The 23,817-nt window shown below is 46.8% G+C and overlaps 1 protein-coding gene across 1 annotated transcript in view; it reads right to left on the reverse strand.

Annotated features, from left to right (window-relative positions):
• The window catches only part of LOC146198326 (dual oxidase 2-like), a 62,621-nt gene that overhangs the window by 16,293 nt on the left and 22,511 nt on the right, over positions 1 to 23,817 (reverse strand). Inside the window, exons 10-21 of the mRNA XM_084593771.1 lie at positions 21,507 to 21,603; positions 20,633 to 20,820; positions 19,180 to 19,358; positions 15,208 to 15,329; positions 14,063 to 14,275; positions 11,742 to 11,855; positions 9,770 to 9,978; positions 9,194 to 9,379; positions 7,493 to 7,715; positions 7,334 to 7,427; positions 6,671 to 6,846; positions 6,211 to 6,298 (exon numbers count right to left, since the gene is read on the reverse strand). Of these exons, the coding sequence (XP_084449897.1) occupies positions 6,211 to 6,298; positions 6,671 to 6,846; positions 7,334 to 7,427; positions 7,493 to 7,715; positions 9,194 to 9,379; positions 9,770 to 9,978; positions 11,742 to 11,855; positions 14,063 to 14,275; positions 15,208 to 15,329; positions 19,180 to 19,358; positions 20,633 to 20,820; positions 21,507 to 21,603 (1,889 nt within the window). The remainder of the gene's footprint in view (positions 1 to 6,210; positions 6,299 to 6,670; positions 6,847 to 7,333; positions 7,428 to 7,492; positions 7,716 to 9,193; positions 9,380 to 9,769; positions 9,979 to 11,741; positions 11,856 to 14,062; positions 14,276 to 15,207; positions 15,330 to 19,179; positions 19,359 to 20,632; positions 20,821 to 21,506; positions 21,604 to 23,817) is intronic.

A 23,817-nucleotide genomic window follows, 5' to 3' on the forward strand; every position in this document is an offset into this window, starting at 1 on the left:
TTTAAGCACTGCGGTCGAACACAGAAAACCCATGAGCAAAGCTTCGATTGTCGGAATCATCATCATCATCATCATCATCATCATCATCATCATCATCATCATCAGCCTGACTATACCCACTGCAGGGCGAAGGCCTCTCCCATATTTCTCCAATTAACCCGGTTCTGTGCTAGCTGCATCCACTTTACCTCTGCGAACTTCTTAACCTCCTCTGCCCACCTAACTTTCTGCCGCCCCCTGTCCGAATGGGTGAACTCAAAAAGAGACTGTCCTTGCCGGAGATTTAGAACTTTTATTCCATGACTGCACAACCACAAGGCACAAAAGAAAACAGTGTGGCCTGAAGACTTTTGACCGTATACATTCACAGTGCCAGAGGAGAGTTACGCTCAAGCTCGGCAGAGACACACGTGCCGGAAACAAGGAAGGAAAAAAAAAATCGAAGGAAAGATTGCAAGAAAAGAAGCAAGAAAAATAAATGAGCAGCCTTTCGGTTGTTAAAAGCCGCAAATATGCTCTTAAGGCAGCGGCAAGAAAATTCTAGTACCGTTGCAAGTGTGCAAGCCTCGTGCAAAAGGCCCAGCAAGTATTTTGGTGGACGGTCCGTCGCTCGAATCTCTGCCGTGAGTAAAAACCAACAGAGACACTTGTGAGCACCTAGGTGTGTGAAAGTGAAAGCTCGCTCGCGCAGCGACGCTCAATTTCCATGCTTCCTCCTGTGGTTTACCCCACCAAGATACCGGTTGCGTGATGCTACGCCACTTCTCCTCCTTTGAAAACACATGCTGCGCTAGGTCACGCGCTGTAGTGAGGTGATTAGGGTATACAACTGGATGTACATAAGTTGTATACCCTAATCACTTCACTACAACACGTGACCCAGCAGCATGTGTTTTCCAAGAAGGAGAAGTGGAGCTTGTATACAGTTGGTTCGAATCCCTCTCTCAAATAGACTAGCATATCCGTGCCATTAGCAGCGCAGTGGCACGACACCACCCAGTATGGTGCACGAAGAATGGTTGCGTCACAGTTTGGATAAGAATGAGGGGACATCTGCAACCACACGGAGGCCCATTAAGGATCCCTTACGAGTAAATGGCGCTCCAGAGGCGACACCAGGGAAAAGGGCCCTGCCACAAGCGTATCTGTTGTGTATGCCGTCGTCACACTCGCCGCTTCGATGCCTTGGTAGCGGTTGGTGTCACACCTGCCATGGCGACTGCGACGATGGCGAGCAACGACGGATATGCAGCGAGCAGCAAAGAACGACGGGATCTCTGATTTTTACTTACAAAGTATTGGCATGGGGCAGTCCTTGACTTCGCCCTGTGCTGATCGCGAGGGCGTGCCTCCTCAGGGCGAAGAAACCGAAGTTTTGATATTGAACCGTTCGCCCTCGTAGTTCGTTTCGTCGAGACTTACTCTGTGGCATCTGGCGGAGGCGTGAGGTAACGCAACCTATGCTCCGGACACCTACAACCAGCCGAGACTCCAGCACTCAGGGATCTCCTATCATCGAAATTATGTCTACCCATTAGTGTCGACGATGATTTCGAGGTTTTGAGCCGGGGTTCGCGTCCATGCAATTTCATCGTACTGCAAAGACGCCACTATCTGCTCCTACACCACCTTCGGCGACCGCGAAACGACCGATGATCATGCACGTCGATATTTCAGCGCCGTGCTTCGTGTTGCAGCAGTCGCGCGAGTTAACCACATTCCAAGGCTTTGCAGGTGGTGACCCGGAAGAGTGGCTAGACACATTTGAGCGCATAGGTCGCTGGGCCGACGATCAGAAGTTCCAGCGTGTATTTTTTTACTGACGGTGCAGCTCCATCTGGTTTGGAAATCATAAACCACTATAATAACGTGGAGTTCCTTCAAAGACCGGTCCCTGCAAGCTTTCACCACCGGAACTTGCGAGCTGCTCCTACAGGCGAAAGTTCAGCTCCCCAACAAGAGCGTGATCGTTTATTGTGGGACATGAAGTTATTCTGTCGGGCTGATCCGAACATATCCGATGAGAAAAAAAAAACTTCGTTATCTGATGAAGAGAGAATTAAGGAGCAGATGTTTGTTGGCTTAGTGCGATGTCCTCCCAAGACCATCGCGGAATTTGTGTCCGGGACCACTACCATAAAGAAGGCGCTTGAAATGCGATCTAAACGCTACGAGCGGCCATCTATCCCGATGGTTGCCGCCATCGTCGCCACTGGTAGCAATGACGTGCTTCGCGAGAAATTCTTTTCGATGGCACCCGGCCGCATCGCCAAAAGTATCCTGCTTTTCGCAGGTGATTCAGGAAGAGGTCAACCAGGGGCTCACTCCACCCAACCCACTCCGGCCAATACCACCACTGGCCATGACCTAAGCCACAGTCACTCGCCGTGCCTGTTCACCTCCAAGTCGGGACCTATAGAGGCCCCTGCATACACCCGTCCAGAACCTCGCGCTCGAACTCCTCAGGTGCGTCCACGCAAAAGCGACGTCTGGTGCACTTGGAATCATCGCCCACTGTGCTTCCACTGTGACGAGGTTGGCCACCTGTTCCTCAAATGCTTTACGGACGAACAGTGGGTCTGCCGGGATTTAGTTCCGACGCACGAGAACCGCGACGTGGTGAACGACCATTGACGTACTTGACAAAAGCGTCCGGAATGCCCTACGACTGTCCTAGGTCGCCTTCACCCTCCATTACTCCTCGCAGACGCGTCTAAACGCCGCCCTGACGCAGGTCCGCTCCCTTAGCCAATGTTGAAAAAAAACTAGAAGTGGCAACCTTTGGGGTTGCTCATCGGCAAAATGCTCAAGATCCTCCACCGTTGCAACCGGATGGCCATACAGTTTCAAGACGACGCGACGCGCACTGCCTTGATCCGCTGTCGCGGCACCCTATTCTCCGACGACACGAACCCAGTTAGTAAAAGACGTGACAGCGCTCGTGGATACTGGCGCCGATTATTCGGTACTAAGTGGGCCATTCGCCCACTTAGTAAGGTGACTACACCCTGAACAGGCATGCAACGTCGTACTGCCAGATGCCGCTTTACCATGCTGACCTGTACATGCACGCTTAGGGTAACAGTGCAAGAAGAAACGTACCTAGCAACCTTCGTTGTACTTGCCCAGTGTTTCCACGACGTTATAATTGGCATGAATTTCTTAACAAAAAATGGAGCAGTTATTGGCCCTCAGTCTAAGTCAGTGACTAGTCTACGGAGAATGCAATACACAATGCTTCACAGCAACCGACAGCACTGTACATTCTCGATGATCACGTTACCATTCCGCCTCGTTCCAGTCTGATGACATCTGTCGCCGCGAAGACACTGAGAAACTTTGAAGGTGTGGAGAGCAAACAGATTCTGTTTTTCGAACAGTGTCTTGCCAGGGGAGTCATTTGCTTCGAAGACGGCAAGCTCGAGTTGCTGGGGCACGTCGTAAACCACGCTGGTGCCCGGCTAGATCCCGAGAAGACGACAGCTATCGACAACGTACCTCCGCCCCAAGACCAGAAAGCTGTTCGACGATTTCTTGGCTTATGTGCTTGCTACCGCCGCTTTGTCAAAGATTTCGCTCGACTATAGGCAAGCCCTAGACGCATCTGACAATGAGAGACACGCCTTTCATTTGGAACGCACCGAAGGTTCAAGCATTCCACGAGCTTGAACGCCGCTTCCAAGCGCCTCCCATTCTGGCTCACTTCGACGAAAGCACCCACACGGCGCTTCATACCGATGCAAGCAACGTAGACTGGGCGCCATCTTAGTTCAAATCCAGGGCAGCCAGGAACGTGTCATCGCTTACACCAGCCGTCTGTCTAAAGCTGAATCGAACTATTTTGCCACAAAGAAAAAACGCCTAGCCATTGCGTGTGTGGGCGACGTTGGAATTCCGCCCATATCTTTACGGAAAACCTTTCAATGTAGTTACTGATCATGCCCTATAATGGCTTCCGAACCTTAAGGATCCGTCAGCCCGCCTCGTAAGATGAAGTCTCCAACTACAGGAATTTGACATAACTGTCAGGTACTATTTTGGTCGCCAGTACTCGGATGTCGATTGCCTCTCGCGTGCCTTTGTGGATCCCCTCACCGACGATATCCCTGATGACGTCATAATCTTAAATGCCATAAGCTCAGAGTGCCTTGATGACTGACAATCTGCAGACCGCGAACCTTTTCCCATGTATACAACTGCCCTGATAGCTTTCAAGCGTGTTCTACCATTGTTGTGTAGCGCGACAGTGTTCGATGAAGAAAAACGTTTCAACTCGTCTTACGCCATGCCTCACTGTTGTACCTATGAATCTACGTGATGAATTTACAAGCTTGCCATGGTACATCTGTCTCTGGACATTTTAGAGCCACCTGAACACTTTCAAGGATCCAGGGCAAGCATTAGTGGCCTCGTCTTAACGCGGACGTTTCACACTATGTCAAAACGTGTCGCAGCTGTCAGCGTCGATCGCAGGATACCACCAACAAAACTCACTGGGTTATTCAGGCCAATAGACCATCCATCGAAGCCTTCAAGCAGAGTGGCATGGACATGCTGGGACCATTCCCACTTTCGAAGTCCGGTAAAAGGTGGGTCATCGCTGCTATGAATTATCTTATACGATAAGCGGAAACTTCCGCTCTACTCAATGGTACAGCCCTAGAGGTTGCAAAGTTTTTCATCAATCACATTGTTCTGCTTCATGCTCACCGGAGATTCTGATCACAGGCAGGAGTACCGCACTGACAGGTGAACATGCTGCAGCAGATCTTGCTTCAGCCATACTGAACACAGGAGACAACACCCTATCATCCTCAAACGAACGGTTGACCAAACGGCTGAACAAAACATTCGCTGACATGCTCTTGATGTACGTCAACGTGGAGTACAAAACATGGGATGAAGTGCTATCATACGTCACCTTCGCATATAATACGGTGATCCAGGAGACAACAAACATGTCATCTTTCCGCCTAGTCTACGGCCGCGAGGTGACCACGATGCTTGATGCCATGTTACCACATCAAGACGACTACAACCAACATGCTGATAATCACACATTTCTGCTCCTCGCCGAACAGGCCCGTCAGTTATCCCGGGTGCGGATTCAGAACCAACAACGCCAAGATGCCCAACGCTATAACCCCCGACGCCGTGATGCTCGGTACACAACTGAAGATCACGTCTGGGTTTGGTTTCCTATATGCGCCGACGAGGCCTCAGCTAGAAACTCCTCTGCCGGTACTTTGGACCATAAAAAGTGATAAGATCAGTTGGGGACCTGACTTAAAAGGTCGTTTCTGATGGCTTTCAAAATTCCCAACGCTCCGCGCTCCCTGACGGGGTCTACGTGGTCCTCCTGAAACTTTTTACGGTTGATAGCGTTTACTCTTTCTGTGTGCGCCGAGCGATCGCCCTCTGTGCCATTTGTTTTCTGCCAAGCACGCCCTTCTAGCATCGAAACGATGCTTCTTTTTGCCCGGTGTGCGAATGATATGATTTCTTCCCTCTGTGTGCTGATCGCGATCGCGCACCTCATCGAGGCGAGGAAACCGAAGTTCTGATGCTGAGGCTCTGGCCCTATCTAGTTCGCTGCCGCTCTGTAGTCCTCGGTACCTTTCGTCGAGACTTTACTCCGTGGCATAATTAAGACACTTTGTTATATCCGGTCTCTATATCCCTGGTTATAACATACTATAACTCATCCACTTTATACTTAATTACTACATTTGATTTTTTTTATTTATGACGTCACTAATGCGGTAGCTTGGGCGAGTTTCGCGCTGTGTTAACAATAGTTATAACGTCCCGTCGCGCCCCGTCACATGACTTTTAGTGCCACCAATTCGAACTAAAGCTTTAATTCGAACGACATGTTCTGTAATGCATGGTTCACATACAGCTGTCGTCGTTAAAAAAAATGTCGGGTTGTCAGCTCACAAGACACTTCAGTGCGTAAACCGATACTTAGTGCGAAAGTTTTCTCAACGTGGTAGCCTAGCCGACCAAAGCCTCCTTCCAGCCACTTTTTGATTTTAACATCGGCCGCTCGCGCCGAAAAGTTGATGCTTTCGTTTTCTGGGTATACCTTGTGTCGAAGCTCAGAGCAAGGAACAACTGCCCCCAACCAAGCGGTGCTGAGTGATCTGGTAAGACAGGGCGTTCTGCACGACTGGTCCTCGGAAAGCATGAGTATGAGGGCAGACTAACCTGTAGGCACGAACGAGTGTGTTCTGTGCACGATAGACAACGCTGTTCCTGCTCATCGACGGAGGAGGGGCCCCTTTGAATGTAGACACTGTGAAAAAGAAAGTGGAGATAGCAGCAAAACCCGTGTAGTCTCCCCACTGCAATTTACACGTAACACGTTGCGAGTAAAACTTGTTAAAAGGAATGAATAGAGAAAAACTGTGCAGGCCTTGCCATCAAACACTGTCAAAAGCGACCACCTGTATACGACGCATCGTGCGGACTTTGCTGCGTAACAAAAAGATCCCGCAGGTCCAAATTTAGCTTAGATTCTCCATACTTTGCCCACGTTTATTATAATCCGGCGTCCTGGCATCCCCACGGTACAGAGATTAAACGTCAGTAGATTCCAGAACGAAAACGGCCCTTGAATAATAGGTCTTAGCAACGCTGAATGTGGGAAAGTTTCCGGCATACGCACCGTCGAAGTTGAGCTGCGTGTACCCAAGTTGGTCCTTGTGGCTAGCGAGCAACATATGGAAGTCCTCCAGTGTGATGGTCTGTTTCTTCTCCAAGCCTGCTTCTCTGAACATGGAACTGATAAGCTCGTTCAGTTTTTCCTGGGACAAGCTCTGGTTGGCCAGTTCGAGTAGGGATCTGTGCAGAATAGAATAAACAAGCAGGTACTTTTTGATGATCTCAATATATAGCAGCATAGCAAGAAAACAAACCAAAAAACAATCATCACCTACATGACACACATCTATGTCAAGGTGTTAAGCCCGACGTATAAAAAGTTACGTTTTCTAGAAGAAAATAAAAGCAGTTTGAGCACGCAAGATGGAAACCCTCCAGAAAAAAAAATTCATTAAACTGTTTTTTTTTTTGCACTGATAACTTTTTATACTCTCTGTGTCAGATCTAATAATCTCTATTTTGGATCATGCCATCTCGAAGCATTCATGCATGTCCGCTCAGTATCGCCAGGACGCGCATGTGCTCGAGCTGGTATGGGTTACACAGTGCATATGTCTGTTGCGCGCTCTTTTCAATTATAAAACAGCAAAGAAAGTGAGCGAGGAATCAATACATGGCAAAGTCGCTTCCCCCTTCCTCCCTGCCCTATTCAGAGTGGACAACATACTTGATCATGTTGGCGAATTCATCGCGGGACAGCTTTCCGGAGTGGTCGATGTCGTACATGTCGAACATCAGCTTGGTCTTGTCTTCGGCGGTTCCTGTGGCGAAATGAAAGAAAGGCTTACTGAAATGGATGGCCTTTACTGCATGCGAGAGTACGCACCCTTGGCGAAGATGACGATCATGTCGAGGAACTCCCTGAAGGAGATGTATCCGTTGTTGTCGAAGTCAACCAGGGCGAACATCTGCTGCACGAATGTCGAATCTGGGTGCATGGAGAGGGCGGTGGCGAACTCTGCCTGCGTCAGCTCCAGGTTGACGATGTCGCGCGCCTGAGCAGCGTCCAGCTGCAGGACCTCCTTCTGGTCGTGCTCGATGCCAAATGCCTGCTCAATTCGGCGCGAGACAGCACCTGTTCAGTCTGGAGATCCTTCCTGGACTGTCGCGGTCTTGCTACCAATGTCAGCTTTACTTCACAATGCGTGGAAGGAAAAGAAGGAACGAGAGTCCTGGGGAAAGGTTTAACGCGTGATTGGCAATATTGGCGGTGGTCGTAGGTGAGGTTTATCGTCCCGAAAATGCTTGTTCGCAGGCTATGAGGGGCGCCGTAGCTTTCAGCTTTCGATTAATTTATAAAGACTTAGAAAGATCTATAACGTGCTACCATATTTTTTCTTATTTTCAACGCGCTCGTGATTTTTTGTCTTTCATGTCCCCTGAAATTCAGTCGCTGCGGTATACGACCCCACGGCTTTGGGCTCAGTGTTACTAGCCGCCGCATTGGTTGCGTATAGTAACGCTCACAGGGAATGATAATTATGGTTCATCAGAAAAATGTCAAGCGAGTGGAGTAAAAAATGAAATATAAAAGTAACAAGCTGTTACGTAAATTTTGAACGGACTGCCGGGGTAACAGAGATGAAAGACTGAAGTGAGAGCTTTGGTTAAGGAGGAACCTGACCCGAGTGCGTTGCACTGTGGTACTCTGAGAGCGAAACCGTTATTCGAGCATGGACACTCGGTAAGAGCAAGCACGAGGCAAAAGGCTCTGGTAATTCATAAAAGCGGGGTAGCAATGTGTTTCTTCTCGAGTGCTACCTGCACAAGAAGTACATATAGTGACATGGAAGAAGAACACGACAACACGAACGCTGTTAAGTGTTTAACATCTACATATTAGATTATGGCGTACATTGCTTGGGACTTTATGCGCACTGCGGATGGCGTGCATAGCTTAACATTTCGTTAATAGTAGTACAGAGATTTTTACTGCGCAATGAAATATATCTGAAGGAGGGCATTGACAGCGGCTAGTTATAATATCGCAAACTGGAAAACACTTTTTAAGCCCTAACCTAGCGATTTCTCTCTCTCTCTCTCTCTCTCTCTTTTGATCAGAGAAGACAATGAGCCATGCCTTAAAATGGAGCCATGGAAACCTCCTACTGGCAAGTTAAGCTTCGTTTCATGGTCGTGGGATTCATACCTAATTTGGGTGGAGTTGTATATGCTAGGATTCGCTACGTCTGACTCGTCATATAGTCATGGCCATGCAATAACCAGAGCAGAATTCTCAACTGAATAACGGGCTCTTTCCACGAAGTGAGGAACATGTAGTTTTTCAACGCTATCAATTGACTGAAACGAGGCGCCGCCGTCTATGCAAGGTTGTTAAAAAGGTGATCATCCACCATGCAGAGAGAGAACTCTAACGAAAATCAGAGAATTTAGAAATGCCGAAAAGTGCATATTTTGCATACGGCTTGCCTATTCCACAGCGGTAAATCTAATAAGAGCGAAATACATTAGAACAGGGTGAAGTCAAGGACAGGGTTGTAGAGAAACTTTTTCTCGCCTTGCTTACCTGAGCGAAGACTACGCGGAAGAACTTGTCCAGCTGCTTCTGGCGGTGATCCAGGGTGACAGCATCGCGCAGCAGCACGCTCTCTTCCATCTGGCGCCTCTCACGCCCAACGCCGATGTTGCCCAGGAACGCCTCCAGCCGTGCGACGAACGATTCTATGTCTTCGATAGAGTCAAACTTGAGCACCTGCGGCCGCGTCCATTCGCCGGAGAGTTCAGTTAGACCATCCAGACCATAGTAGCGCAATGGACTCCTTTCAAAAATGTTAAGTTGGCTTCACCTGAATGCCCCTTGCGCACTAATGGCGAAATAGGTATTTTTTTTTTTTTAAACTTAATGTTTGTGCAGCAGAACACGTTCACATAGTTCTGTTAGTAGCACTACATGTACAACAGAAACATCCTGCTTTAGCACGTAGTATTTTCTTGGCAGAGAGAAAGGGAGGGATGTAAAAGAGACCAACAGGGGTAGTCGAGGACGACGATTGAGCACATGCTTTCGGTAAGGTATACCACAGCGCATATATTCGCACTTGGCAAACGCGATCGAGTGCAAAGGTAAATTGGTGGTCCTTACCAGATCGTACTCCTTGGGAACCCTAAGCATGAAGAAGTGGCGCCTCTTGGACGAGGCCACGTGGACCACGACAGACTGGACCTTGCGGAAATCGATGCTGCGTAGCGCAGCTCCGGTCATGGCGTTGGTCAGCACCAGGCTACGCTTGTCGTCCATGAAACGCGCCACCACGTTGCGGTATCCCTGCCGGTGACCCTGCCACTCACGCACTGGGCGGACATGTGAGCGACAGACGTGAAATGGGAATTCACATGAGGTTTTCTGCTGACCACCGTCACCAGATGTGATACGATGAAGGCTCATTGCTCGTTTAGGAGATAGTGTTAATGTATAGGCGGAACAACATGAAATTCATTTCCTGCGTACCTAGAGCAACAAAAAAATACGCCAGATTTTCCACCGAACTCGCTTTTTTTTTTTGCTTAATTTTGATGCTCTAATGAAAAGAGAAGCTCTGTATATAAACCCGGTGTCCCAGGTAACTTGGACAAAAGTTTTAAAAACTGCGGTGAGCTCCAGCCCAGTGCAACCAATTCAGAGCTGTTCAGAGTCGCCTATGGTAATCTGCAGTATTTTTTCGTTCATGAAATTAGTTAGTTAGGACTAATTACCTATTTTTATTTATTGCCTTGAGAGAAAAAGTGTCCATACAAAAGTTGTCGATCTCCTTTAAAATGGCTAGATACGTTGTTTTCATCACGCTACGACTTACGCAGCCCTATTTATAGGCCTTCAAAATATGCTATCACGTGACCAGCTGTTATTGCAGCGAGAGCTACACTACGCTTGTCAGCAGCGCATTTCACCGCGTGTCAGTTTGGCTGCAAGAGCGCATACGTGAAACCCCAGCTGCATCGCGAGTGACGTTCGGCGCCCGAACAAAGAGAAGAACGTCTTGCCAAGGACTATTCTGATGGGGCTGGGACAGGTATGTCACTGCCGCTTGCGGCGGGGGCTAGCCTGCCACCGAATTTTCATCTGTTGTAGGCCGTCATTGCACCCGCCGTCATTGGTGCACCGTCATTGGTGGACGACGGCTGTTGTTGCGGCGCGCGTCTTTCTCGCTCTCTTCCTTTTCTTTCTTCTCTATTTTCTCTTCTGTATGTGGCTTTGTATGTGGCTTGCGTTTGGAGACTCTACCAAATCGAAATACTGTATGGACAAAATTGAGACCGCTTCATGCTACTTCACAGATCATCGGACAGTCTTCGTCTCTGTTAAGCAAAGTGAATAAAAGATGTGTATACCCAATGTCTCTCATTGATAAACATACATGACCACAACAACCTCAGCCAGGAAAACGTACCTCTCGCTACGTATCCTGGCATAACCGAACTAAGCCATTGCCGTTTTTTAAAATCATTCGCCAAGTGCGTACAACCAGCTTCATCGCAGAGAGCACAACCTAGAAAGGCGGATTTTGTTATCTCAGAAGCGTCTCGAAGGTTTAAAGTGGCGCCGTAGTCACGATGAAGTTTTTTTTTTATTGCGCCAGGTGTCGTATTCGGCCAGTAAATATATCACCTTACGTAAACGCTAGTTGGATGGAAACAACGTGTACCTAGCCATTTTTCGATAATATCTGCAACGTCTGCATTGGCACTTTTTCTCTCGAGCCTATAATTAAGAAGTAGCTCATTAGTGACATATATTTAGCATAGGTGTGCCTCTACAATTAAAAATATATCGATCTGATCTGTCTCCCTTCAAATCCGATACCACCGTCTCCATAATCATTCCTACGTTAAGATGAAGTAACTGCTTTATTTACCTAAATTTCCAAAGTGTACATGCTCTCCCGTTGATATTCATATGCACACTTTTTGCTGAAAAAAGCACAGAGTGCCAGTATGCAAGATTAAATACATAGTTTAACTCTGCAGATGGATCCATTGCTTCATGCGCACCCATGGTCAGCAAAAAACGCCGCACTGTGGCGAGTTACGCGGTACTAGTGAATGTGTGCACTCACGTATGGCGGTGTCCTTTGCTCCCGAACGGGACCGGCGTCGGTTCAGTTTCTTGCGCTCCTCGGCCACTAAGTGCTTCCGTCTCTGGGCCAGGTAGAGAAGGAGCACCACACAGCCTGGCGCCGCGGTAAGAGACGTGTTCATTGAAAAAATCACAGAAAAAGAAACCAATCTGGTCGCTCAATAATAACCCAAGTGCCGGTAAGTATGTTAAAGCAATAGCGTGTCTGCATACATACATACATACATACATACATACATACATACATACATACATACATACATACATACATACATACATACATACATACATACATACATACATACATACATACATACATACATACATACATACATACATACACCCATACATACATACATACATACATACATACATACATACATACATACATACATACATACATACATACATACATACATACATACATACATACATACATACATACATACATACATACATACATACATACATACATACATACATACATACATACATACATACATACATACATACATACATACATACATAGAAGAAGTTGAGGTTAAAAGTGCAGAGGTGTGCTTATCTTTCCGGCTTTCGGGTGAACTGTACTGCAAGATGCGCGCTGCTCGCGTGGGAAGGAGTTAAAGTAGAATTCACTACGACAGAGCATTTTATAACGAAATAATGAATATACAGCGACCGAACAGCTACTTCCTTTGAAGGATAAACCCATGTATGTGATATCTCGCAGTAACCAAGTAAAATTTTCCCTCTTTCAATATATCAGTCACCTGAGGTACGTCACGACTCTGACGACCTCAGGTGAACTTCATCGGCGATTTCACACTGATCGTATTGATCTGCTACGGTGTGCAGCAGTTCGGCAGCCATGCGATGCGGCGTATTTAAATTGCGGAGAACAGTTTGTTCTGTCGAAAACCATGCGACATACTTAAATAATATCCTGCCCGAAGAGGCTGCTTTCCGTTCTCTGTGATTCGCCGGCTTTTGAGTGATAAAATTTCGACATCGGTGCGCCCAGCCTCGGTGAAACTGAAGTACGTCGCCCGCTGATATCATGCAGCGTGGTGAGATCAGCGCGGCACAGCACAGCCCACTGTGTCTCAGTAGGGCTACATCTCAGAAAAATATTGGGTCGCAGCAGTCCAGAAATGCGTGTTTTATTGCATTGGGTTTCATGAAAATAAACCCGTTTTTATTGCATTCAAAATATATTTGCGCTAGGATCCTCAGCCATATTTGACTGAGGTAACATGACTAAAATTATTTCAATTGCTTTCCCACGAGTCCGGCGCGGAGTAGTGGTTTGTGACGCAAATCAGTACGAAACCGATCGTGAGGATGGTGTTAGCGATAGCACTGACGACGCAGTTACTGATAATGATGATAGTAGTGAAGTTGACGCTGCAGTTAGCGATAATGACAGTAGTATAGCGATGACAGGTTAGTTGGTATTTATGATAATAGCGATAGTAACCATGATTAGTTGTAGGAATGGCAATTACCATGCAGTTAGTGAAAAAATCCTGTAAAGTAACTTTCACCATTGGCGCTGTAACTAAAGCATGCTTAAGCGCAGATTAATTTTTTACTCCCTGAATCCTTTCGATCGCTGCTCTTAATTTCGGGTAACTTAAATGACCACAAGGGCTGTCACGATGACTACGATGAGGAGCCGGTGATCATGGTCAGAAAAGGCAGCTTAATTCTCAGCACAAAACAATTATTGAATAATGCATTTCCGGCATTATCGTCAGATCATGCCGGAAATGAATTATCAAAAAGAAAAAAGCAAATCAAAAGAAAATGCAGATCAAAAAGAAAAAGAAACACACACACACACACACACACACACACACACACACACACACACACACACACACACACACACACGCACGCACGCACGCACACACACACACACACACACACACACACACACACACACACACACACACACACACACACACACACACACACACACACACACACACACACACACACACACACACACACACACACACACACACACACACACACTTACGCGCACGCATGCACGCACGCACACACGCACACACGCACACACACGCGCGCGCGCCCGCGCGCATTTGCGGTAAAATATGTTAACACTACAGCACTGTTACGACTGGTAGCGAGCTAGCGTGCCGGAAACTGCGCATGCGCATGATGCCTACAGCTGGTCTCGACACTTACGGCAGCGATATGATCATCTGCTACCGCTGTGCTAAGAATCTGTGTTATCACCGGGCGTAGTATAGCTGCTCAGAAAAGTATGCTTACCGACCACGAAGAGCGCCAGTCCGAGGAAGGTGAGTGCGTAAGAGATCTCGCTCTCGCTGAAGTAGTCGAACGTCTTCAACTGCGTGCAGCTCTCGACGCGCGCGCTGTTGAGCGGCGGCAGAGCGTGGCACGTGACTTCTCGGTTGTCCACCGTCTTGCAGTTGTACCGCATTGTCAGCTGGTTCATACAATCCTGATGCAAACCGGTGTTTGCTGGAAGTAGTCGAGGAGGGCACGCAAACCTCTTCAGTATACGTACAGGACATGCCCCATGAGCCCGGCCTTTCTAATATCTAACCGACCTCACAGCTCTGCAACCTTACATATACCTATAATGACTTATATCCGGGTTGCGCTTACCCTGACTGCCTCTTGTTTTGTGTGTTTAATCGGGTACAGACTTGTCAGCGCCTGTTATGGGGGCTAGCGTTTGCGATACTTACCCTGTTGTGTAAGGTACATGAAGGCAAATAAAATGAAGCGGATGATACTGATTCCTTGAGAACCAATGTGCGACACCACGTGGTCATTCTTAAGGATAAAGTGAGCCGAATTTCGCGCTTGATTCTTGAACCCGCTGGTTGTAATCTTATCAGCTAAATAATGGCTACAGATACGCACCTCTTGTAGACATGATCGTATCAACTTGCGGGGTCTACGCTAGAAGCATGCTGCGCAAACACAATGAATGTCAGTGTAGCACTCATGAACATCACGTCTTAGTTCCACTATGATGACTCTTATTGTGACAAACTATGCTTCACAGAGAAAAAAGTAATTCGCGCAAATAACAAGGACAAACAGGGTTAAACTTGTGCAAAGGAGTCACTGGTACCTGTTGAGTCGTGTATTTTTCCGCTGTTTGTCCTTATCTTTTTTGAGCTGAATTGTATATGACCCTTTTTCGGGCCAGGTGGGCTTCTACACTGGCAATTCCTCATGTACATTTTCCTTTCTTTTCACACCTTTTATTGACTGCCACACCCAAAGGCACTATGTTCTCGAGCAGAACACGGCAATGTGAAGTTTCTGCTCCGTTTTTGAATATATCAATACGTCATCTTCAGTCCAACGCTTCTCTTTTTGATGCGAGTGACGAAAACTCGACGAACATGGAATTCACAGCTATAGTAAACGAAAGTCACCTTCAGAAGGAAGACGGAACGGGTTGCTCTGAATGTCCTGGGCAGTGATGTTCGTGGCAGTCAGAATAACATCGTAGATGCGAAGCTTCCTGATCTTCTCTATCATATCCTGCGAAAAGAAACTGAAAAAAGAACGATAGGAACTTAGGCTCCGCATTTAATTGCCATCATTTCACCATAGCGCGATCTGCGACCCGCAACCATGCGCCGCCGATGCGTATACGCTTTGACTGAGGTCTGTGTGCCGACTTACTTTCAGCATGTGGCGCCATCTCGCGCCATCAAGGTTATCAGGGCATGCGCAGTGGAATGCGCGGTGCCGGATCACGTAACATATCGCGAATCGCGCTACGCTAAATCTGCCTAATGGCGTACATCCGTGATTCTCATTGCGGACCCTCGGTTGCGTACATGCATTTGACTATTCGCTAAATCATTATTTTCTTTATTTGTTTCTCCATAGTCTCTCACATACTCCTTTGCTTACTGGACAAGATACGAGCAAGGCCACCCGACAAATATGTAAAGCCCCACATCACTGTACGAACGTGCTTACGTGATCCAGTTATGGCCCGTCTCAATTGAGATGAAAAGGTCCCGGGTTATTGCTTGCCACCTGCCAATTCGACCACGCCTCGGGGTTTTCTGACGCCACACAACCTGTCAATTATTCAGCACCCGGGCCACGTAACTTGCCAAAGACCACCTTCCAGAGCAATAATAATAATAATAATAATAATAATAATAATAATAATAATAATAATAATAATAATAATAATAATAATAATAATAATAATAATAATAATAATAATAATAATAATAATAATTGGTTCACAGGAAAGGAAAGACGCAGTATCTGTCACACGTTCTGTGGACACCAAAACCTTGCCGTAAGGGAAGGAAGGAAGGTGAGAGTGAAAACGGAAAGAGAGAAAGGTATGGTTTGGTTTGTGGCGTTTAACGTCCCAAAGTGACTCAGGCTATGAGAGACGCCGTAGTAGAGGACTCCGGAAATTTCGACCACCTGGGGTTCATTAACGTACACTGACATCGCACAGCACACGGGCGCCTTGCTTTTCGCCTCCATTGAAAAGCGGCCGCCGAAGCCGGGATTCGACCTCGCGTCCTTGGGAACAATAGTCGTGCGCCGTAACCACTGTGCCACCTCGGCGAGGCGGAAAGAAAGAAAGGGGTGCCGTAGCTGAGGGCTCCGGAGTAATTTCGACCACTTGGGGATCTTTAAACCCCTTACTGCATGAATTTTTTTTCTGCCTAAAAAATTACAGTGTGCTCCATTCATGATGCAAATGCCTATATTAACCTTGGTTTTGAGAAAAACGGTGCAGTTGAAATAACTGCGAAATAGTTTCGTGTATCATATATGATATATACCATGCAGTTAAGGGTAGTTTTGCCAAAATATACATATTCTCAGAAGCAGCTCTAACTGAATGAGAGTAACATAATTGATTAACAAACGGCAATTTCATGGCAAAAACATTTTTTTTAGAGTTCCAAACAGACCTCATCTAAAGCAATTACGACTGTAGCACATGGCGCCCCTCTACAATTCTGTGTATTTCCTGCAAAGCTTTCTCAACGAAAGACCTTCGCGACGTTTTCCTTCCTCCTACTAACTAGAGAATGTTGTCTTTTTCCTTGGCTGTCAGTGCGCTCTTGTACGCTTTCACTGTGGCCACCACAGGACGTCGAATGAGCACAGGACCCAACTTCCGGGTCTGTTATACACTGTATACCCCTACTTTGACTAGAATCAGCATCTAATAAGGAAGGGGAAGTAATCTGAACTCGAAAAAGTATGTAAAATCATTCGAATGCAGTGATTTTATTTATTGCTTATGGAATTATGAAGCACCATAAAGTGACCCCTAACTGCATGATATCTGATACACGAGTAAATAGCCTTGTCACAATGTAGCCTAAAGGATTATTGCGCAGATGATGCTGTATCCAGAAAAAAATAAATCCCAGTGATATCCTAATAAATTTTTGGGAGCGCTGCTTCTATTCAGAATGAAAAAAAAAAAAAAGAAATGTTCCCTATACCTATGGAATTTCTGCAAGAAATAAAAAATGCCACCTTGTTGCACAATTAGAATTAAAATAACTAAATAATTAAGTGTGGCGATTCAGTTACTGTGCACAGGAATTCCAGACAGTACACACTGCGGTACTAAATAATCAAAATTTCTTTTCTTGCTGTTCAAAACAATTTAGCCGAAAGGTAATTTACCGTATCATATATGATACACGATACGGTAAGGGGTACTGACATCGCACAGCACACGGACGCCACTTCGTTTCACCTCCATTCTACGCTCACAAAGCCGACAGCGCGTATTTTCTTCAGAGCAGGCCTTCAACGTCATATTGTTGATACGTGATTTCCATACGAGGAAAGCTCACTCCCGGAATAAATGAGATGCAGCCTTGTTGTCGTCGTTAAAGAAATTAAACATATGAAGGTATTAAAGAAAGGCAAAAATAAAAAATTAGAAATAACATTAAAAATTAAATTACGTTAGAAATCATAATGTTAACAAAAGTTAGAAAAGATTAAAAATTAAAACAAAATGACGGCGCGTCTAGTGGCACAACAACATCAGAAACAAAGCTCGCGCTTTCGAATTTCTGCAGTGCAGGTTCTACAGTGCATTCATATTTTTTTAGACTCGATTTCAATAGCTCGGCTTCTATAATATACTATGATCAAAAGAATCGAAAGCAACAATCCAAGGGTTAAGAGCCTGTTTTCAACATTTTGGATTATATGCTCTTCGAGTGCTCGGAGTGCTGATTCAGTTGGTATCTCCTTTCTGTAACCATAATTGTAAAATTAATTAATTAACTAACATTTTTGTCTAATTAATGACTTATTGTAACCATAATAACATAAACACACGAAAGAAAAACGTGTGGTTCATAATTCCCATCTCCGCACCGATTCCAATCATCAATCCTTGCGCCACGATTTTCATCCATATAACAAGTATTAATATACACTAACACCTAAACATAGGTTCAACTACTACTACTTACTACTACTACTACCTGAACGCTCGCTCCCGACTGTGTTTTTTTTTTCTTGATTAGCATTTACTCACGTAGCTGCGCTTTCATTGTTTTATGTATTTTTGTACTTAAAAAACCTAAGGTAACCTAAGGAATGGCCGGGTGAACAACCGGCGTGAACCGTCATTGGAGCCTCTGTATAATGGCTTCAGCTCTGTGCAACAAATTGTGCCTAATTTTAATCACGCAACTACAAAGACGCCATAGCAGCCACTCTCACCGAATGCATTTACCAAACCGTAGCTCAGTTAAGCAAGCAGTTGTATTCTTCAGCGCGAGTTTGCATGAAAAGAAATCGCTGCGCGTTCTTCGTTGTTGCTTATATTATTTTTTTTTTTGTTGTGATTCTCTGTCGACCATTTCAATGCGGGATACTAAGGTGTTCTCTTATCTCTCCCCTCTCTTATGTTTCTCTCCCGGCTCTTTTCGCCACTTCAATGTGGGCATAAAAGCGTGTTTTTATCTCTTCGTTTTATTATCTTTCTCTGCCAGCTGTTTTCAAGTTTCCAAAGTGGGCGCCGAAACATTCTCTTATCGTTCTGTTCACTTCTCCCTGTGAGCCGCTTAATCGATGGTCCTGGACGGACTTCAGCCACGCGACCGCTCAGGATGCGCTCCATATAACGGCTAACATTATAAAAAATCTTCAAGTTCACATGTAGTACACCTGAATTTCGGTCAGCTGTCACATTTTCGTTCGGATACGTCCTACAGTAGCGCACGTCCCATCTCCGTTCTCATATACGATGCAACACAACTGAAACCTTTCTGTATGTGAAGGATTGCCGATCACCCTCTATACTAAGCAGCCTATGCAGTTATCAGGTTGATAGATGAAGGGCATGCATACCATAGAGGAAGAAGTCAGTCCAAACGTACCCTGTTTCCTTGTTCTCAAACCAGAAGCGGTCCCCGTCGCGAATTCTGCGGAACTGGTCCCGGATAATAGTCTGGAACAGCGGACCTGGCCGATCGCTGGTCTCCAAGAGTCCACCCACCCACATGTCCACGTTTTCCGTTGAGTTGCCGTAAAGTGATGGCAGGATCTCGTCAAAAAGCTGCGTGTAACGTACATGCATGAATAGCCTTAGAACACATCTGACCGTGGACGGTTTGCGAGAGGTATATTTAAATACTGTTTCCTGTATTTCAACGTACTATGGAGACACATTTTACATCTTCGCTAACTGCTCTGTAATTCGCTTATACCCTGGTGCATTCGCTTCTGTAAATTTCCAGCAGCGGCAGAAAAGGCTAGGTTATGTTTTTGGGAAAGTAAAGAGCATCTAAAAACGCATATTTTAAGCGTTTGGCAAATGAAAGGGGCGGAAAAGTTATAGGCAACATATAAGCTCCGCCTTTAAGGGTATGACGCGGTAGTGTAGGCTATCAGGCCACATAAAAAGCCATAGCTGTTTTAAACAAACCGTATGAACGTGCCTGCGTGGCCTAGGTGTAACGGGATTTGCAGCAGCCCCCGCAGGCTGATTCTGATATACACCCTCCTGTATGAAAGGTGAGGCTCGTGTAGGCAGCTCCTGCCAAACCTAATGTGACGCAACCCTAAGTCTAGTTAGTACTTGGTCATGTCAGCTGCCAGATACCGCCTGCGAGCGCCATGATCGTGATTTTTCGCTCCCAACGGCAACGCCAGCGCGCCTGATTTTCGGTGAACGGGGCCTTTAACGCTATACGACATGGCTGTGGCAACAGGTGGCACCTCGTTAAGGTAGAGGGCTCTGTAAGCCTCTGTGAGAGAGAACTCTGTGGAGAACATAAAATTATCCCATCTCAAATCAGAAGACCGAGTTGGCAGCTCCTAACATGTCATGTGGTCTTGTGACGTCTCAGAACATGACGTCATCACATGGCATGGTAGTGAGTGACGTCACAGAACTCGCCGATGAGTCGGTACAAGTCATGTCACCGGCCGACTACCACCTGCCATGTCCTTGATTTTTCGCTCAAATCGCCGACAACGTCAGCTTTTCTGCCGAACATGGTCTTTATACGCTATTGCGTTAAAATATACGAGTAGCACAGTGAATGAAAATGGTCGATCATCTGCAGGAGGAGCCGGAAAACGGGATCCACTAACGCTGCCCTCGAAGGCGAAGCTAAAGTGTCTGATCAGTTCATTTTAAGTAGAGCAATGACGATAACACTCTTACGCACACCCTCTGTTTTCCGGCCTGCACATTTGTACTTTTTAGAGCATATACTATTATGAACGATTTTTTCCCCCTGCTCTTCAAGCATACTTAGACAAGGTTCAGTTCCACGAAGCTCTAAAAAGCGGCAAAGGTGAGTACGAGACGCGTGACGCACGTACCTTGGAGTTCTCCGAGTACAACAGAGGCGATATTTTTTGCCCCATTTCGGTGAAAGTGCTAAAATCGGGCTCCAGGCCCAGCAGGCGCCGCGCGGTCTTGTAGTCTGGGATTGCGTGGTCCCTCCCTCGCTGAATGTTCACCGCCATCAGATCTCTCCGGGAGAACTCAAGCGGGCCGAACACACGCCCTGCAGGTCGCAGAGAGAGAAATTAATGTTCATTGAAAGGCAGAAGAGAGATTGAGTTCTAGCGACTGGCATCTGTAGGTGGAGGGGGAGGCCTTCGCCAAGGCCTACCACATCACCTGGGGCTGCGAAATTGCCCCTTATTACCAAATATACAAAGCCTTAACTTATCGTTGTGGGAGGACCTCCTCACCGACTCCGACACGAGCGTATAGCTCATGATGGCTCAAGTAGGCGCCGGAGGCCACCGGGATCCCGGACAAGAAAAACTTTGGATCCAAGTTTCATGGTTGGTTCGATTTCCATCTCACAGAAGCTATTCATGTTCTCAACTGCTGTCAATTCAGTTATATGATGTGACCTCGTGACGTGATAAAACCCATCTACCAATCAGTGCTCGACCATGGCACCTGCCATCTACCACCTATCAAAGGTAACCTCCAAATTTTTCGCTCACAGCGGTAACGGAGCAAACACTAGCTCCTTCGCTGAAAGGGAATCATAATGATGTCAAATTTTATAGCACCTTCACAGTTTTAATTGCAGCTACATTAGCTACACCTGCAGCTTCACATCCTTGCTATGCTGCTGCTGCTCTTATCATAGAGTTCTGAATGGCGCTATGTTAGGTCAGCTTCTTGAAGAGAACAATGAGTCTCCAAATATGTTTTACAAAGCGATCGGCTCACCTCGTAAATCTTCGACGATGACATTGTCTTCCTTTTCTGCAGCTTGGGAGCTCAAGCCCATAATCATAGGTTCGATGCCGTCGTCTACGAGTGCCTCCTGCGAACCAAAATCAAATCACTGAAAATTAACTCGCCAGTCAAGGCATCGTTTCCAACACAAATACGGCGATGCCGAACCGCGAGGCAGGACGATACGTTTTTTTGGCGACAACAGGACAATATATTTATTTGTACTCGGCCGCGGCGACCGCATTTTGATGAAGGCGAAAAGCAAGGCGTATCAGTGCACGTTAATGAACCCCTGGGGTGGCCGACATTTCCGGAGCCCTCAACTAAGGGGTCTCTCATAGCTTGAGTCGCTTTGGGGCGGTAAACCCTCCAAACCAAACCAAAGCAAACCAAACCTGTTTACTTGCACTGTGTTTAATTAGTTATTGAGATTTAGGTGGAAGTCCGGCCGATGCTTTCTTCCCGGGAAAAACGTACGTTCTTAAGCAAGGAAACTACTCGGTGTGCCTCATCCATCTAAAACATTCCTGTTCAACGCTCTCTGACTGCGCAAATAAATGAATAATTACTTGAAACATTGCCTAATCGTGAACTCGGCGGTATATACGTGCTCTTTATTGTCCTCCGGTCGAACGTGAAGGTCCGCCGCTTGAATACATTGTTAAAATAACGCTTGAGAAAAGTGATGTTTGCACAGACGTTCGAGGCTGTTAGAAACAAAGGCGTAGAATATAAGGTATATTTAATGGCATGACGCAAGAAGATAGAAAAGCGATCTCGTCGAAGCATTTATGCGTCAGTGAACTGCGTCAATGGTGTTTCTTGTGCCTAAATTCAGGGAGGGAGCACGTGCTTCTTCTGATACTTCAGCGATTGGGGTGAATGCACTTTCAGTTTTTCGTTCGGCAGCAAAAGTTTATAAAAAGAAGCAATTAACTGTGTTTATAAGACGAAAAGAGATGAGGAAAAAAGGACGTGGAAAGGAAAGCAGACTAATTAACGTGAAAGAAAGCTCAAAAGCAAGCGCGAATTTAAGGATTTTGATCATGCATACTAGTTTCTAGGCGTTACAAATTGGGCTCCGGCCTAAAGAAAGGCTAAGCGGAAAAGAAGGGCGCGAGGGCTAATCGCACTAAATTTTAAGCGTTACAAGCACCAGACGACGATGAAAAAGCTGAAGAATTGCGTTATTCTTCTTTTTCTGCGGGCGGCTTACGTGCAGCGGCTGAAACAATCGTAGGCACTTTGCTTTCATATGCAAATCACTGCAAAATATCTATGCAACATTGGAGCAAAAAAAAAATAATGATCATGTCGTCATCGTTTATACTTATTGTGAGCATCTCCTTTTATTTGCCGTCATTCTTTTTCTTCATGAAGACGTCACTGTGCTAGAGTCAAAGCGCACCTGAGTGCCGAATCGGATGTTGAGCTACACTCACGTGACCGGAAATCCAATCCCCAGTCCAAATGGCGGCCTAGCCTTAGGGACCCTCGGGTCGGGGGCAGCCATGCCTTGGGGCGCCCGATCGCTGGTCCGCACCGCGACCATGGTCCTGTTGCTGCAACTGTTGACCTGGTCGCCGGCCGGGACATACCGATTGGCCGCAAAAACCACGCGTGCCGCCAATATGACCGCGGTGATGGTTGACAAGCAGAGGCGGGATGATGACCTCATCTCCGATATCCTCATCGAGCACGTCGGCGAGGATGACGCGGTAATGCTGCCGCTGTTCATCGTTCTTCTCGTTCTCGGTACCATCATCTTCCTGTCTCTTCTTATTCTGGTCTGCGTGCTGGTGCTGCGCCTTTGCGAATCCCACTCGGCCAAGTACCACCGCCTGCGCTCCGAAGACTCCGAAATCCGCCGCCATCGCAGCAAGGCAAGACGATCCAGGCAATCGCAGGTGTTTACGTATGTCGACATGTCCAATGCAGATTGCAGCTGCCGGGTGCATGGGGCTGGGGTGCAACGGCAAGCGCCGGCACCACGCTTCGGCGTTCAGTTTCAAACGGCCTCTAAGGTTGACTTCAACGACACGCGCCAGTCCCGGGAACGACAGGGGGCGCCCTCTCCGGCGCCACGAAAGAGTCGCATGGCGGGAATGGGTCTACCATCGTCAGGCGAAGATGACGCTGACGCGCAATCTGAGCGGCGGCCGACGTCAGTAGAAAGCAATGTCATCCCTTCAGAACCCATGGAACGTCCTTCGAATCGCACAGCAGAGCAACCGGCAAGTGTCGTCGGCGTACAGAGCCCTGTCGGTCTGCCTAGGTCTTGCGGAAGCTCACCGAACGAGGG

This window comes from Amblyomma maculatum, chromosome 2 (assembly GCF_055883805.1).
Source record: "Amblyomma maculatum isolate TAMU_Amacu chromosome 2, ASM5588380v1, whole genome shotgun sequence".
Taxonomy (NCBI): domain Eukaryota; kingdom Metazoa; phylum Arthropoda; class Arachnida; order Ixodida; family Ixodidae; genus Amblyomma; species Amblyomma maculatum.